Below are 18964 nucleotides of genomic sequence, written 5' to 3'. Positions count from 1 at the left end.
CCTGTCAATGGAAGCAGGCTTGTATTGTTGATATGGTTGTTGGTAGAACGGAGGTTGGCACCATTGGGTGCTGTACCTTTGATATTATTGAGGTGCTGTTGTACAGATCTTGTGTTAGATAGTTAATTATTATAACGTCATAGACCCAAAAATACAAAAATAAGCACATTATATAAGATACAGTGGTGCCTCGCTTAATGGGCATCTCGTTTAACGACGAATCCGCATAGCGATTATGTTTTTGCGATCGCAAAAGCGACCACACTGCGGTATTTTTAATGGTAAAACATCACTTTGCAATGATCGGTAAGCTGTTTCGCTTACCGATTTTCTCATAGTGATGTTTTCAGAACAGCTGATCGGCGGTTCCAATATGGCCACTGGGTAAAAAAATGGCCGCCCCTGTGTTTTCGCGCCCATTCCTTGCTTACCGGGCAGCGAAAATGGTTCTCTCCAGACAGCAAAAACTTCAGGTAGTCTGTGGGAGTTATACGAGTACATTTATACATTATTGGGTAGAGGTAACGGTTACGTTCGGACCTATATAAACTACATTCTATATGGTGTGTGCCAAGGACTCAACTGTTTGTTCCCCACAGGGGCATATCCTTTCTCTATAAGGAATATTATTAAAGCACCCTTTTAACAAGGCTGAGGGAAAGCAATTAAACCTAGCCCTTGAGAAGACAAAATGATACCTTGGTACTGTGATTTGATATACTGTAGATAATTTGCTAACTTGGGGAAGTTAAAATTTAAACCAAAGTACTGTACATTGGTGAGCAGGTCCTGTCTGCACAAGCTAGTGAATACTGGAGATCTATGTCTTTAATGCATTGTACAATAATTGACTTGGTACTATCATAAGGCTGACTCAGAAAGAAGTCCAGAGAGAAGCCTAAAAGATGTAATTTGTCAGTAAATCCCTTATGCCATGAGCTGGCAAAGACATCTTTTTGTAAACAGTATAAATACGCACTGGTTGTGGGAGCATATACCACCTCCAACCAGAATCGGAATGCATACAGCCAAGCTTGACATTCCACCAATTGAAGGCCAGCCTCCAAATGCAAAGCAGCTGAAGAGGCACATCTCAGCATGGCGAATAGGAATTAAAATGAGTTTATCTTATATAATTTGCTTATTTTTGTATTTTTTGGATCTATGACCATATAATAATAAACTAACTAATAAAGGATGTGATAAAATATAACCAGCGTCCAAGAATGTCAAGCTACCTGTCCTCCTTTATTAGTAGGGGCTATCCCAGAATGATTTCTTGCTCGAGATTGCATGGATTTAACAATTACTGAATTATGCAGCAGGCATTTTGTTAGGAAGGTAGTGTCCTCTTCGTGAGTACAATAGAGGTTCTCTACTCTTCTGGATCCTTGAGATGGAATAGAAGGCTTATCCCAAGATTCTTTGATGAGGGCAAGCATGGCTGGGATGATAGCAAAGCTGAGTGGTGGTTATTTATCCTGACTGATATAATCAAAGACCAAATCTTGTTTGGGTGGAGGTGAATGTTCTACTTACAGTTCTAGAACCTTAGCCATTTTAAGAACTAAGTGAGAAATAAGGTGAAATCCTCTGAAGGTGATGGAGGATGATTGTCCGTAACATCTGAATCAGGTGTTGGAAAGTTAGTTGGGGATTCAGCTGACCACAACAAGTGATGCGTTTTAGCGAGATGCTGTCGAGGTCCTGGTGAATCCTGTATGGTAGAGGCAGAATCTGACAGTTGGATAGCTGTGGCCCACCCTGTAGATGGAGGGCTACTGTGGGCAGAGGCCGGGCTGGCAAAGGCATCAGCCTGAACATGGCTGTAATCAGGTGAATGAGTCAGAGCTGGTAATAAAACTTGGCCTGAAGGTGGTATATGTGGTTTTTGGTCACAATCGTAGACTCAAGCCAGTGCTTAGTTTTCTGTGCTCGCTTTGACTTCTTTTAGTGTACAGATTCCATGGGCTAATCTGGCTTCTCTTTTGTTTGGAAGAAGACAGGTCTCGAGCTGAGGTTGAGTATGCCTTTGGGGTTAACGATGAGGATTTTGATGAAGGTTTGTTTGACGAAGGTTTGTTTGGGACTTTGGAACAAGATGAACCTGGTTTTGGTGGCAATGCCAATGACAAGGCTTCAGCCGAAGTAGTGCTGTCTGTTCTTGGAATCGAGGTCAAGATAGGATTCATATCAGGAGGGTTGCTGGTAGTAGGTGGTTTCAAAGAGCACACCCAAAGGAAGGATCTGAGGCATTGTAATCTAAGTTTAAGCGCTAGTTTCGTGAGTCTTTTGCACTCCTGGCAAGAATGGGTTTGGTGTTGCTTCTCCAGATAGAAAAGGCACCAGTTAGCCATCTGAGAGGGGGACTTGTTTGCACAGGAGGTGCACCATTTGAAAGGACCCACCGGAGCCATAAAATGGCAGGAAAACCGGGAAGGGGGGGGAGGAGAGAAAAGTCACTCACAACAAGCATCCTTTTCAAATAGAGATTCATAAGAAAACTGCCTCACAAAAGGCAGAAAACACAGCTCCAGTGTCGAGGGGACTCTAACCTCAGTGGCAACAAAAAGGAACTGAGGGGCTCTGCAGACGGGCACAGCACGCACACTTGGGGGAGGCGTGCTGCCAAATGCATGTCTTAAAGCTCTAGAAAGTTCTGAGGAGTCCTGCGAAGGTGCAGAACTAACCCATTTGTGTGCATTCAGAGAGACAACGAAGAAGAAGGCGAACATTTCTAGGCAAGCTAAGTGGTTGGGGCCAAGGTTTTCTACAGTCACTGGAACTCTTGCACAGTCCTCACTGCTCTCCAACCACTACAACAATGTTCCACAATTATAGTGTTGCTTTGGTTGTGGCTTTTGAGTGAAAAGAACAGGTACTCCCTTTGGAAACTGAATTTTCTCCCACTTTCTCAGAGGAAAACTACTACAACACACAGCACTGGTCAAAATTCTGGGAGACTTCTGAGTAAGGAAATGATGGATGTCGGTTAACTGGTGGAAGCCAGATAACTTCCTCTATCACAAATTTCACCCTAGGCTTTTGACCACATTTCAAATTCTATTTCCATTTGAGCCACAGGTTAACTGTGAATAGCCTTCTACTAAGCTTTAATGAGTGTTTCTATTGAATATATACTTGGGATATCTGATAGAATTAGTCACTGAGAGCTTAGGCAGACAATGACAAATGTCTGCAGAAGCAAAACTATGGCATCAAATAGATATTTTGACAATGGCAGTCAATATATTAAATTTTTTAGCTGACAGTAAGGATATGTTTCAATATAAAAGAATCTCTTGATTATCAACACATTTCTCACTGACCCTGTCAACACTTATCAATATACTTTGAAGGACAGAAGGCATTTAAGATAAAACTCCCTAGGCCTCTTCATACAAAGCACTAAATCTCAAACAGGTTAAGTACAAATAAATTATATTTATATAACATTATATAACCTAGAAGTACCAACTAATTTTCCACACAGGAATGAAAATTACTGGATATATAAAGCCCAGAGAAGATAGTACTGCACAGTAAGCATTGTGCTTATTTATTTCAACATTCCTATTCCAGTCTCCTCCTTCTTATTGGTGGTCCCCTACTACAAGAGGTTGGATATCATCCTGGCTCTACTGACTTTGGATGCTTTGTGGGACAGTGGTTAAACTGTAGTACTGCAGCCAAAACTCTGCTCAAGATCCAGGTTCAATCCTAGGTAGCCAGCTTGAAGTTTACTCACCCTTCCGTCCTTCTGAGGTCGGTAAAGTGAGTACCCAGCTTGCAGGGGAAGGGACAATATGTAGCCTGCAGAATTAAATTGTAAACCACCCAGAGTGCTTTAAGTGCTATGGGGAGGTATACAATCAGCATACTTTGAATGCAGGAGCACTAAAAATGATGTGTACCATTCAAACAAGTCTCCAACATTGGTTTTGTTGTTTGCTATCCTATTAACAAATGCCTATCTATTAGGAAAAGTATAAGGGCTTGCAAGAAACCTTTCATCCCAGTGTTCCATAGTTTCCTAAGCACATTAAAAGGATTTTGATATATAAAAGGTTACAGTGAGGCTATTAGTTTTAATGTGCCACTATATTTTCTCCACTCACCCTCTTTTTTCTAATGCTCAAAACCTGCAATTTCTACATGAAGCAAAAAGGAAATCTGAAATCTTCTGCAAACTATGTAAACTTCATAGCTAATTTGCACAAAGAAGTAAGGAAGATTTATAATTTCAACACCCAGGTCACAAGTCTTTGGATGAGGTCAGGATCTCAAACTGACTCATAACTAACTGACTCTTTTTGTAAGCTTAACAGTATGTACCTAGATTGGTATTTACAAAGAAAATAGACAACTACTCATCAACTGCAATCAATAAATAATATAATAATTGTGATCCCTTTTTTCAAAAGCAGTAATATTGTATCACTATTTCTCATGTGCTGTGAAGAAATTAGGATAATTTTGTACCTGGCATTCAGGACTGAAGTTAATCAATATAAATAGGACTGTGTTTGTATTATTGGTGGCTGTGAGTAAGAGGAAAGCACTCCTACATGTGTAAGCTGTGAAACTAGACTTTCCACTCATCTACCTCTCTCCACTCAAGACACATGTCCCTGCAACAAATATCCCCTGACCATTGGCAGGACTTGCCATAACAGAATGAAATATGGCATGGGGAACTGCAGTAAGTAGGGGCAATCAGAAGAAATCCTTGCATCATGTACTCAGAAGCACTTTCTGCTAAATCAAGGATTAAGAAACATGCACTAAGACAAAACTACCATCTAATAAAACCCACTGTCTCGATGTAGATACTATCATATTTTCACCTTCCTGTAGGTAGAAAAATAGGGTGAATTTAAAAATTGGACAATAAGCCGTCTAGAGTGGCCGTATAGACCAGATGGGCAGGATACAAATCAAATAATAAACAAACAAACAAACAAACAAATAAATAAGCTGAAATCTCCCTAACATTTTAAAAACAGAGCAAACATAAACATACAGGTTATATAGATAACAACTATACAAAAGTTAATAATACAGATGTTTGAGTTAATCTGAAGGATTTCATTGTTAAATTTTGTTGTCATCTCCCAAATACATCCTTAGAAAAAGAACTTACTTGATGAGAGCTGCAATAATCTGAACATTCAGTGCTGATCCACTCATAAAACGATCATGTAGGATCTGAAACCCATTTAATGTGCCAAACTTGTTGATGAGATCTACTAGCCAACCCTGCAAAACAATTTTTCCTGCTTTTACAAGGAATTTCTACCACCAGATTCAAATTTATGTTGCAAAAAACAAGTCTTGTATCTTCCTTTACTTGAAATTAGAAGTCAAGATGATATTTTCACCATGATTTTTAAAACATCTGAAGGCATGGGTTTGATTAATGGATGCTCACATTAAAATACAACAGTTAGTCTTCAGAAGTGCCACAACCTCTCTATCTCTCTCTCTCTCTGATATTTTATCCATGATTGTCCTCTTATCTAAACCGCTACATATGCTGTTGATATCCAACTCCACTGTTCCTCACCACTGTTAGCTAGGGCTGATGGGAGAACAGTTCAACATGATCTGGGAGGCCTTGTTTGTGCCCACAGCAATCTTAAGAATTCAGACTACCATCCTTTAATTTTTCAAGTACTTTATGCTTTGAGAAGTTAAGATGCCACCATTGTATATTTATACAAAAAGATATGATTAAATTAGAAAGGTCTCATTTAACTGTGGCTTATTAAAACAAGTAAGAATCAATGTAATATTTCCTTTTAAGTCAGATGTCAGGTGAAGACATAGAACGGCTCCCCCCCCAACCCCACTCAGTTCTAATATGTTCTGAATACAGCTCCTTGTAGCCGCAAGACTTCCATACTTGTAAGCCATCGAAAATGCAAAAAAGATTGTAACAGATCTCACACAGGCTATACTGACCTCCCTTCTAATACCCCATGATATGAATTGAGACACCTCACCTCATACACTACAGAGGCCTTACTAATGCCATATATTTCCATGAAATTAGCAGATTTTATAAGTTTCCATTTTGAAGGGCAGGTATTTATCTGCAGCTCTATTAACACGATTAACGTTATCCAGGCTTTATTCTTATTCAAGAATTTAAACCAACTTCAAATTTTGTTTAAGACAGACCCATGTTCAGTATTAACAAAATTTAACATTACTGTAAACCTAACAAATTGTTATGTATCTGGGGATACACACAGAAACATAAAAACCCAATTGGAATGGAAGTTTCATGGGGAAAAAGGGAACAGAATTCATGCTAGCAAACAACAGTCGGGGAAAGAGAAGATAATCCTGTGGCCTGCTCTCTTACCCAGTTTGAGAACTGGACAAGACGACATATGAAAAAGCTCCTGGACATTTCATAGACTTGCTTATCTGAGGCTCAACTGGGATAACAGATTTTATTTCAATAATTTATACAAATAAAAGTCAACAGGTTCTAAAGGGCACTTTAGCACTTTCAAGTCAGCCCACTGAATCTGTCTAGAAGCAAGTAAGACCAGCTTTGACAGGGTTGAATCTTTTGCATCGTTCAAGTACACTGCTCACCATCAATGTAATGGAAAGCTGGATATTTAATACTCTAGAAAAACAACATATAAAGAGTAAACAATGACTCAATAAAGGTGTGCTCCGAAAACTGTTCCAAACAGTCAGTGACATCAGCTACACAAGTGTCAGAAGCTTAACTTTTATTTCGATATTATTCCTATGCTGGTTCCTGGATAAGCAAAATGTATGCTGTAATAAACATATAACCACTTCTATATGTATTTACAATTCAGTTAACACTACAGTAGGGCAACTAAGAGCAAGAACAAAACCGGTTTTGCTTTACAGGCTTTCTCTACATCTGGATTAGTCAAAACCAAACAGCCAACGACCCCGGAAGTTATCCACAGGTCTCCACACAAGGCTGAGCAAAGATCTGCTGTTAGCCAACATTTCAATCAACATACCTTTGGTGATCGTGGGTCTGGAGGACGAGCATAAAGTTCATCTTCAGCCAGCTGAATTCCAGCAGGAACAGTTTCAGAGGGGCGTGTACCATTATAAAGATGGAATTTGCAGTGAGGATTTAAGGCCATTGCAAGAAGTTCAAGAAGAGGAAACCAATCTTGGGCCAGCTTGGCGACACAGAGTTCTACTAGGCGGTGAGTATTATTAATAATACATCTCTGTTAGGGACACAAAAAATTGTAATATGAAACTCTTACAATAAAGATAACATTTTTAAAACTTTTATTGCATTTAATTATTTCAAAGTACAGTATTCAAATTCAGACACAAGGAAATATACTGATTCACCAAAACATTTAAAGCACCCGACTAATATCATGTAGGTCCCTCCTTATGCTGCCAAAACAGCTCTGATGCATGGATTCCACAAGACCTCTGAACATGTCCTGTGGTATCAGGTACCAAGACATTAGCAGTAGATCCTTTAAGTCCTGCATGTCACAAGGTGGAGTCTTCATAGATCAGATTTGGTGTTCCAGCACATTCCATAGATGCCCAATCAGATTGAGATCTGGGGAATTTGGAGGCCAGGCAACATGTTCCTCAAACCATTCCAGAACAATTTTTGCAATGTGGCAGGGTGCATTATCCTGCTGAAAGAGGACACTGCCGTGAGGGAACACCACTGCCATGAAGAGGTGTATGTGATCTGCAGCAATCTCTAGGTATGTGGTACTTTTCTATGTAACATCCACATGAATGCCAGGAACCAAGGTTTTCCAGCAGAACTTTGCCTAGAGCATAACACTGCCTCCACCAGACTGCCTTCTTCCCATAGTGCATCTTGCTGCCATTTTTCCCCAGGTAAACGACTACATGAACCCGGCCATCCACCTGATCTCAAAGACAACATGATTTATCAGACCAGGCAATCTTCTTCCATTGCTACATGGTCCAATTCTGACACTCATGGCCCCTTTGTAGGCACCTTTGGTGGTGGACAGTGGTCATTGTGGGCACTCTTAACTGGTGTGCAGTTTGCGGCTATGCGGCCCCATACACAGCAAATTGATGCACTGTGTGTTCTGACAGATTTCTATCATGGCCAGCTTTAAGTATTTCACCAATATGAGGTACAGTAGCATTTCTGTGTGATCAGACCAGATGGGCTAGCCTTCACATCCCACATGCAACAATGAGCTTTGGGTGTTTGCAATCCTAATGCTGGTTCACCAGTTGGCATTCTTTGTGCCATTTTTGGTAGGTACTTACCACTGCATACCAGGAACACCCTGCAAGACTTGCCATTTTGGAGATTCTCTGATCCAGTTGTCTAACCATCACTATTTGGCCCTTGTCAAAGTTACTCAGAACATTTTGCTTGCCATTATTTCCTGCTTCCAACACATGAAATTCAAGAACTGATTGTTCACTTGCTGCCTAATACATCCCATTCCTTGACAAGTGCCACTGTAACAATATAATCAACACTATTCACTTCATCTGTCAGCAATTTTAATGATATGGCTGATCAGTATATATAGTAAAAAAGAAGGGAGTCTTTCAAGAGCCATATACTAATTTACAGAATCCTGAAATTCCTGACATATCATTACATAGCTATTCCAAACTTACATGGATCTCAAACTTCCAGCCACTCACTGCTTCATCGGTAAGGATTTTTGTGAAAGAGATTGTTAAACCATCTCGAAAAAATCGCTGACATGCTTCACTTTTTACATCAAGGCCTGTGTCAAAAAGAAATTCAGTTTTTATGGTCATGCCACTAAGAGTAAATCATTCAGAATTTGCTTCAAAAGAAAGCAGTTTTTAAATGTTTTATGACAGCAAGTCTTCAACATGCATCATACTTTAAATAAAATGCATAAAGGAAAGCTTATCTCTATATAAAAATTCTGTAGCCATGCACAACAATTATTTATTTGTTCGTTCGTTTGTTTGTTTGGTTTATTTGTTCGTTCGTTCATTCATTCATTCATTCATTCATTCATTCATTCATTCATTCATTCATTCATTCATTCATTCATTCATTCATTCATTTACTACCCATATGACATCCAAAGCCAGTTCTAACAACTGTATGGCATTATTCTACATTTATTTCTAGCTTGCAAAATAGTATCAAAGAACTCCAAAACTGTAATTGTTAAATGCTCAGAAAACTGGAAGTCTCTATTAAATGATCAGCTATACTAGACATAAGATTTAAACATGTGCACTCTGTGCACCATTTCCCATTTACACACCTGAAAACCTTTCAACTCAAACATCACTTCTTCACACTCAGCCTTCTTCCCCTCAAGGACATGTCATAGTCTATTTAGAATCTAACTCAGCTTCTATTCTCGTCCTTTTTGCATTAATTCTTTGCTACTGCATTATATCTTCTATCTGCATGAGCATGAATATCTTACATAAGAAATAAAGGGAGAGGTGGCTTAAAATCAAGTTTGACCATATTTAGTAACCTTATCCATTTTGACCCATGTTGGGCAAAGCCTGCAAAATTTAATAAAAGGGAAATTTTTCTGAAGAAATTTTCTCAGAATCACCACTGATAAATGTTAACTACTCGGAGACAATTATTATTAATAAGGAGTATTGTGTGATACAGCATGAAGTAGAATATTTTCCAGTGCTTAATTTTCTATTTCATTTCAAAGAAATATTTCATAAGAATAAATAATCATACTGGTAACAATGAATGGCTGCCTATATAACAGAGGCTTGGCACTTTCAATGTTACGTTAGCCAGTAAAATCTTCCCTATATTTTTGAGTAAGAATTAAGTCAAACCCAGCTGAGTCATATCCTAGCTGTTATGAAAATAATGTCTTTCAAGTAATTACCCTAGGAAATGTATGTGAGAGCACATATGTTATTTACTGAATAGTAAACTGGATGCAAGCAGTGGCATTTAAAATAAAACCACAAATACAAATAATGCTCCAAAACAGTGACATTATAAAATTCCCTTTTGGATATGCAGGTCAAATCAAAACAGATTAATTTTCTGAAGCAAATACAAACCAAACATGCTAAATCAGATCACACCATAAATAAGGCAGCAGAACATGTTCCACAAAATGTATACCACTCAGTTAAAGTAGTGCCTTGACTTATGAACGTCTTGACACATGACCATTTCAAGTTACGACCAGCTCCGGACGCAAAATTTTGCTTCTACTTGTGACCAGAGCTTCAAGTTACAACCAGAAAAAAGGAAGGGGAAAAAGGCGGGGAATTCAAATTGATAACTGTTGGTGGCGAAGTGGCTGCTTCTTTGTAGCTCTTTCACCCCAGCGGTTAGAGAGTGTACGTTCGGAGGAGGCTTTGGACTGCCTGGTAAGGTGCTGCTTTCCACTTTTTAAAAACTGTTCTGGGGGGTTTTGCAGTGTGGTTTTGAACTGGGTGGTGGGATTATCTTTCCAAGATGGGTCTTGCAGTCTTTGTTTGCTTTTTGGGTCCCCCCCCATTTCCGATGGGTCTTGCAGGGTTTGTTTGCTTTTTGCTTTGCTTTCCCCCCCAATTCTGAAGGGTCTTGCACGGTTTGTTTGCTTTTTGCTTTGTTTTTTTTTCCATTTCCGAAGTGTCTTGCACAGCTTGTTTGCTTTCTACTTTCCTTTTTTTGCATTTCCGAAGGGTCTTGCACAGTCTGCTTTTCTTTTTTCCCCCCTCCTTCAGCCGGAAGAGATTAATTGCGTTTCCGAAGGGTCTTGCACAGTTTGTTTGTTTCCCCCCGCCCCTGTTTCGGCCAGAATGGATTAATCGTGTTTCTGATGGGTCTTGTAGTGGTTTTTGTGAGGTTTTTTGGTGATTTTTTTCCTTCGGCAGGAACAGATTAATTGCATTTCAATGCATTCCTATGGGAAATGGTGCTTCGACTTACAACCATTTCGAGTTACGACCGGAGTTCCGGAACCAATTAAGTTCATAAGTCAAGGCACCACTGTATTGTTTTACAGATGCCAATACTCCAATCCTCTCTAGAGGCATTCTGAGCATGCAACTCCTCTTCATATTTCATGTAATTGCCCTAAAAACAACCCTCAATTATAATGTTGAAGTAGAGTAGTCAATAGATACTTTTTTTCTTGTAAGCTAGCCGAGTGGGTAAACATTTTATCACAGGAATGTGACATCACAACTAATCTCATTCACAATCATAAACTATCCAGCACTTGGGGAGTTTGGAGCTTGCTATGTGTTGCCATCTGTAACAGCATTAAAATGGCCAGTTGGATTTCTCTGAAGCCAGATGTTGACTTCATAACATTAATTACCATTTGTGTGGAGAACTTCCTAGGCGTATCCTACTTTCCAGGGTCCCACTAGTTTGGTTAAACAGTTTTTTGTTTGTTTTTTTGGCAGGCTGCAGCAAGCCTGGTTCTGCTGAGCAGCAAGATGAACCTCTTTCTGTATCCTTGGTATCAGAATTATTGGTAATGGGGGTTTGTTAGAGATACAACTAACTGTATCAACCTGTTTATCTGAATTAATTCTTGATATATTTTATTTCCACAAAGTTTGTAACTCTGTCCCTTGCATTTGCTTTTCATGTTTTTTATTTTCTTTACTTTTCCAGAAATTCCTCCTTTTATCAATTTATTCTATTCCATATTTGTCCCAGAAAAGCATGCTTGCATTAGGGATCAGCTACTTGGCATTCATACAGTGCTAAATAATAATTAAAGCATTTATTTCACATAATACCATTCTTTCCCGCATCAATTCAAGTTATGTCATGATTAGAGATAGGGACAAATTTAAAAAATGGTGATTCATTTTGATTCGTTATTCATCAAGGTTAACAGATCAACAAATAGAAATACAAGAATATTCTTTGACAAATTGATTCAACCACTCGTCTGCATTTTAAACAGCTGTAACACTGGCCCCCAATCACCTAGACACCAAATTTGCAGGGAAGCTTCCTCAGACGGTTTTCTACAACCCCTGAAATATCGGTGAGCATTGGATCACGGACCCCCGAGTTATATAGTCACAAAGAGGACCCTCCAGGAAAGTTCTCCCCAGATATAGACTCCAGAATCACTACGGAGCTTCCCATTTCTTTCCCCAACACGCCTGCCAACTTTGGTGAAGATTGGATATTGGACATCCGAGTTATTCACCCACAAATTGGGTCCCCCAGGAGAGTTTACCACACGGCACAGAAGCCCATTCTGCCTACCAGCCGTCGATCGGCTGATCAGAAGCCGAAAGGCAGCCCCACCACCACAGCCAGCCACCCCAACAGCCTACCTCCCACACCCCTTCCTTTCCCTACCTTAGCCCCCACCCCACTCCCACCAACACCCCCTTACCTTAATAGCTGCTGCCAAGGTCTCCATCAGGCATTCGCAGCCACAGCGTGTAAAAAGGGAGATGGCTGCCCTTTTCAAAGATGGCAGCTGTGGCTTCATTTAGGGTAGGAAAGCTGCAGCTGACATCTTTGCAAAGGGCAGCCTGGATTCCCTTAAGGCAGGTTAAGGGAATCCAGGTTGCCCTTTGCAAAGATGTCAGCTGCAGCTTCCCTACCCTACATGATGCCACAGCTGCCATCTTTGCAAAGGGCAGCCAGTCTCCATTTTTACATGCATGGCTCCGAGGCCAGGAGACCTCGGCAGCAGCAGTTAAGGTAAGAGGATGTTGGTGAGAGTGGTGTGGCGTGGGGCCTAAGGTAGGGAAAGGAAGGAGGGGAGGCTGTGTGGGGTGGTGGCTGCCTTTCTGCCACCGATCCATTGATCGGCAGCCAGTAGGCAGAATTGTGTTTGTTTGTTTGTTTAATATGAAGGACGAATAAAAATGGGTAAATATTCATTCCTTCATATTTGTGGGGGTCTTTGGAACTCACAAATACGGATTGACAAATATTTAACAAATCGGCTATATTCGTCGGAAAAAGCAATCCGTTTTTATATTCGTCCCCATCTCTAGTCATGATCACTGAATGTAGCCATTATCCAAGCATTGAAGATGGTATCAGCAGACTCATTTGGAGGGGCACAAACAACGTAAGAACTCCTAAGGGGAAAACACATTTGAAACAGCTCAGTGATAACTCAGTCACAGGAAATGTTGACAAAAGGGAAGTCCTAACAAAAGAAAGGAATTGGGAGGAACTGAGCATCAAGTGTCTATGGGAGAACAATTAAAACCAGTTGAAGAGTGTCTGAACAAGGAAGAAACAACAGATTAATATAAAAAGAGTAAATATAATTATCTAGATAAATTATCTTCTGGCTAGCTATTTTAAAGTTATCAAGGATGGAAGTGGCAGCTCCCTACTAATATCAAGGGGAAAAACTGAAGACTTTAACATAGTTGGGAATGAGCACAATTGTGTTCATCTCACCCACCTCTAAAAAACCTAAATGGAGACAACATCTGAAGTGACTAGCTCTCTGAACAACAACATAATTATTATCTTTTTGCAGATCCCTTGTTTTGTTGTGATTCTTATAAGCTTTCTCATAAGCGTCACTATGGATCTCCCCTATTGCTGATGGATTTTCATGGGAACGACTATACAAAGCAAATTAGTGAATTCCTTGCAAGTGGAAACAATATGCTCCAAGAATATCTGAAATAATAAAATGCATTCATTTACATATGTTCTTTATCCAACCAGAAGAAAATATACTGATAAATTGACATATACTTCTCCCTTAAACAACACTGAGGTTAGGGTGCCAGACCTCTAATACAGTTCAAAAACCTTGTATAATTCTTATGTCCCAAAAATAACTACAAAGCACAAAGAGCTGATTAACACAGAAACACAAACACACCTCATTCAGCATGTGTCACTCTCCTGGCATTCCCTAACACCCTACCTGGCCACCATGACAGGAGAGAGGGCTGGCCAGGCCGCTGCACTGCAAGCAACAGGGCCCTAGGTAAACCCTAGACCTAACTTTCTCAGGCAGTTTCCTGGAGATGAATAGCAGCACAGTATTTACTGAATATGCATGCACGCGCACACGCGCACACACACACATTAATTCAAAGTATTTACATACTCCAATCGCTGAATGCTATGTACTTTGCAGCAGAATCCCTTATGTGCAAAAGGCAATAAAAGTAGCAGAGACATAACAAGGTGCTATATTTTATTATTATAGATGTTTTTCAAAAGCTTCATTTTCAACATACCTTTTTTACTAAGCTCAATAGCAGCTTCTAGAAGAACTTCTAATTCCCCTTTAGGCAACACAGGAACAACCCATCGAGGTCTAAGAAAATATTGCAATGTTATTTAAAAATCTAAAACATTCCACATTCATTTGGAAAAAGATGAACTAGTTTGAATTGCATATTAAGGCACTGAGTGAGAAAAATCTACCATGCTTATTTCTTCAAAGTTCTTTGAACATCAGCATTTCATATTCTGACTTTTTAAAATCCTACAATAAAGGTAGCTAAAGTGCCAGTAGATATTAATTAAGCAATTTATATCCTCCTATAATTAGGAAGGAAGGAAGGAAGGAAGGAAGGAGACCTTTAAAGACATTACCTGTTAATCATGTCATCCAATTTGGCCAGGTCAGTGTGTGGAAATGCAGGCTCTTCATCTTCAAGTTGTGGTGGTGCATCACCTTGACCCTGTTCATCAGGGGGGGTAGCTGGGGAATTCTCATTTGAAGAATCAGGTGACGAAGTCTGAATCAGAAGTCACATACAGTACTTTACTTAAGTGAATCCATCAAATCCAGTAATTCTTGACTGTGTATAAAGATAGCTACACTATGTACTTCTAACCAGTCAAAATTTGTATTCCACACTAATATCTTCTATTTTTTCTGTGTAATATTCCTAGTTCTTGTTTCTTCATGCTACCCATTTTTTAGTTAAGCAGAGATGGTACAACTTCATAAAATTTTGATGTTTCTTTCTAATAAACATTAACCTGCTTCTTCCTTCTTGTTCCACTTTTTAAAGATGCATTTGCCTCCTTGCTCCTATGCCATCAAACATAAGAGATTCACAATTTATAGCAGGTTCTCTGACATTCCAGGTTTGTGTTTTTAGATTATAATTAGAAGTGCACAGAAGTGCACCTCTTGTATTGCATGACCAGTCAAAACAACATTGTATAAACAATTACTGATATAAGGGGACATTCCAAAGAAGACATTATAACCACTGAATTGGTTCTTCAATCAGGACCACATTTGGAAGAGTAGTAGCAGACAGTACTGGCTTGCTCTATGCCAAATTTGGAGAAGTCTGGACTAATAGTTTTAATCTTCTCTTTTAAAGATTCACCTCCACGTATCCATTTTGGTATGTTTTTGCAGTATATAGCAATTTCTGTAGTTGTTACGGTTGTTGTGGGTTTTTTGGGCTCTTTGGCTGTGTTCTGAAGGTTATTCTTCCTAACGTTTCGCCAGTCTCTGTGGCCGGCATCTTCAGAGGACAGCACTGTCCTCTGAAGATGCCGGCCACAGAGACTGGCGCCGGCCACAGAAACTGGTGAAACGTTAGGAAAAACACCTTTCAGAACACAGTCAAAGAGTCCAAAAAACCCACAACAACCATCAGATGCTGGCTGTGAAAACCTCCACGAATAAATTTCTATAGTTGTTTTTCAAATGCCTACCACTGCTTCCTGAGAAAAAAAAATGACTCTTACTACATGCCTTTTTTTATCTGAAGTTGATTCACCTTGTCATTTAGAGACGCATGAACTTAAATATGCTTGTTTTATATAAAAAATCTTTCATATTATGGCTATATTGCTTATTGAAGTATTCCACAGTAAATAGGCTAGTTATTTTTTTAAATTTTTTTTACATTGTTTAATGTGTTTTAATTTTTGTAAGCCGCCCTGAGTAGACGTTGTCTAGAGGGGCGGGGTAAAAATTGAATGAATGAATGAATGAATGAATGAATGAATGAATGAATGAATAAATAAATAAATAAATAAACTATCCAAACTTCTTGCTCTACCTTCAGGAAACAAATGAGTCTAATTGTGATGATAGAAGATCAGAATTTCAGTATTATCACAGAAATAATTAACACATAGTGAGTGAGGTGAGTGAGAGAGGAAGAAAATGGATTAATGGAGAGACATGGAGAGAGAAATCACAAAGAATTGGGGAGACAAAGAGAGTGAGAGAAAGAGAGCCAGAAAGAGACTGAAGAGCCAGGAAGAGAGCCAGAGAGGAAGGAGTCATGAGGGAGGAAGCAAGATGATCACTCGCAGAGCCGGAATCCAGAAACATCTGGGATGCTTCTGAACCCAGAAGCATCCTTTTCTTCAGCTGAACATACATAAGCAGCAAAAACACTTTCACTGTGATTCTGTATGAGCTCCCTCCAAAGAAAACTCTACTGAATTTAGTGGGATTTCTTTCTAGATAAAACTCTCTAGTTTATGAATGTAAGGTAGAATCTTCTGGAAGCACTCCTCTTTTGCACCTTTTTGTCGCAAATACCTCATGAAAATAAGCCCTGTGGCACAGTTGTTAATTTGTAGTACCGCAGTCAAAGACTCTGCTCGCGATCAGAGTTCGATCCTCAGTTCAGGAAGCCTGTTCAGGGTTGTCTCTGCAGAGAGTGCTTCAACCATTATGGGGTGGTATATAAGCATATTTTGCTTTATAGGGGCATTTGGGTGACATAGCAGACTGTATCTTTCTTTTTCATTAGCTGTTTTCTCCCACCTTCTTCATGACCCAAAGAAAGATTCATTTACCACTTCTCATCATCTCATTTTAATTTTCTTTTATTTCAAAACTGTTAACATTTCTTTTGAGGGAGGGTTATAGGGAAGGTTTTCCTATCAAATGTGTGTTCTAAATAAATCTAAGTAACAATTCTACTTCAGGCTCAGTCTACTGGGAATACCACTGCAGCCTTATTTTGGCAAAAACAGGGATCTCCTAACAGAACTTTTTCACGGATAATTAATATCCCAAATGAAAAACTATAATACTCTTTTGTGTACATAATTCAAAAGGCCAGAAAAGTGTCCAACAATTGGATTGGATTGTGCCCCCAAGCAATATATACCAATAAACACCCAAAGAAGGCCAAACTGGCCTCATTTTTGCTGTCCTTCTGCAAGCAGGCAAAGCTTCAGGCAAGCTCTCCTTCAGTGACTGGCTACCTGAGTGCGATTTTTAGATGGACAGTTATGCATTATTGCTTTGACTGGGTTTTTAGTACTACTTATATTTATCATTTCTCAGAGTGATCAAGAGTTCTGTGCAACCTTACACATTTAATAACAAAGTGCCACCCACCACATAGGAAACTTTTTGTAAAAGCTCTGACTCATGTAACTGGGCAATCATCTTACATTCCAAACATGCTCCAAGGTGAAAGAAAAAGCCACTTTTTGTGACCAAGTTCCTCTTTAAGTACTGCTTGGAGCAAGAGGAGGAAAAAGATGTTCTAGTTTCCTGGCAAGATTTACATTAGGCACATTGTTTTCTGTACCTCCTACAGTTCTCAGCCTTCAGACTACAGTATTGTCTTAACAAAGAGAAAAAAGAATGAGATGAAAGGAGAGAAGATAGACTTGATAATCTTCCCACTCTTTGGAGCAATATATTCACCATATGGTACACAAATTCAACTTCAAATCCTATCCTACTCTGAAAAGAAAGCTCTCTCTAAGGGACATCTGCAAATCTTCCTTGGCTGAAGGAAGATAATCTTACATCTTCCCCACACTAGAGGGCAACTTTTGGTTACCAAGACCAGTCAAAATTTGTAGACTGTGAGTCAGAGAACCTTAAACCACCATAATGCATATTAAATTAAAACCTCTCGTACTTTAAGAGATTTGTAACCAGCAATGTCTTTCTTCTAGAAGAACCAGTATTTTAACACAGACGTGAGAGCTGAAGCACATTGGTTTTATGAACTAGTTAATAATAATTAATGATATCTACATTCAGCTAGAAGAACCTACAATTTGATTCCTGTATTTGATTACCTGATTCTGCTGGAGAGGAGGCTGGGACTGTCCATCAGGAGCCTGGCCCTGGCTATCATTCCCTCCTACTGGAGAGCCACGGGTCGTGGCTGTCATACTCGAAACAGGGCAGATTTTTGCAATTTTGTCTGCTTATGTAGTTGTTGAGAGAGAAAAACTTATAGTCCGCTTAATAAAGTTGAAGTACCAGCATATATCTGTTTTAAAAATCTCCAACTCAAGAACAGGCCATTTTGCAGAGACCATTGCATAACCTGAAAGAGAGGTATTCAAGACAAAATATTAGGTTGATTTTTTTAAACCTAATCTTGGTGTTGTATATACAAATGAAAGCATATTCATTTCAAAAATCAGCCTTATAAATCCATCACTTCTTCATTTATGTTCTGAGCAACACAACTCTATAAAAGGTAAACTCTGAGGCTAATGTAGCTTACAAATTTCCAGTTATTGTACTCTTCTCTCAGGATAACCAGCCTTCCTGAAGCTTAGAAAAAACATGTACAAAATTCCAGCAGGATTATTCAAGTATAGAATAGCAATACAATTCATCTCTCTCCTTAAGATCCTTAACCTCATTTCAGAGCTATAAGCAATAAAAATAAATTAAAATTGAGTATTTAACATGAAAATACAAATTTTGCACACATAAAAAGGAAAGTGACTTCATGAATTAGTGGCAGGAACTGATGCACCAAGGTAAAATACGTAAACTAATTTAAACACCAAGTTTTATCTGTAACTTGAAAAAGAAAAATACCGTATTCTTCCATGTATAAGACTATAAATTTGACTAAAGTCTTTAGACTAAAAATTGAGGATCGTCTTATACACAGAGGTAAGCTGAAGAGAGAAAAAACCAAGTGGAGGGGAAAGCAGGGATCAAAGTGATCCTGCAGGGCTTTGACCCCTAATTTCCCCTCTGCTTACTAAGTCCCATGGGGGCTTAGCAAGTGTAGGGGGAAAGGA

The 18964-nt window shown here is 39.2% G+C and overlaps 1 protein-coding gene across 1 annotated transcript in view; it reads right to left on the bottom strand.

Moving 5' to 3' along the window:
- Positions 1–18964, bottom strand: part of USP9X (ubiquitin specific peptidase 9 X-linked) — a 131824-nt gene that overhangs the window by 82458 nt on the left and 30402 nt on the right. Inside the window, exons 2-7 of the mRNA XM_020783881.3 lie at positions 17996–18249; positions 14561–14706; positions 14200–14279; positions 8656–8768; positions 7020–7238; positions 5144–5259 (exon numbers count right to left, since the gene is read on the bottom strand). Coding sequence (XP_020639540.3) covers positions 5144–5259; positions 7020–7238; positions 8656–8768; positions 14200–14279; positions 14561–14706; positions 17996–18091 — 770 coding nt within the window. The 5' untranslated portion in view covers positions 18092–18249. The remainder of the gene's footprint in view (positions 1–5143; positions 5260–7019; positions 7239–8655; positions 8769–14199; positions 14280–14560; positions 14707–17995; positions 18250–18964) is intronic.

The sequence above is a fragment of the Pogona vitticeps genome, chromosome 3, assembly GCF_051106095.1.
Source record: "Pogona vitticeps strain Pit_001003342236 chromosome 3, PviZW2.1, whole genome shotgun sequence".
Taxonomy (NCBI): Eukaryota; Metazoa; Chordata; class Lepidosauria; order Squamata; family Agamidae; genus Pogona; species Pogona vitticeps.
This window is presented reverse-complemented; position numbering and strand designations above follow the sequence as displayed.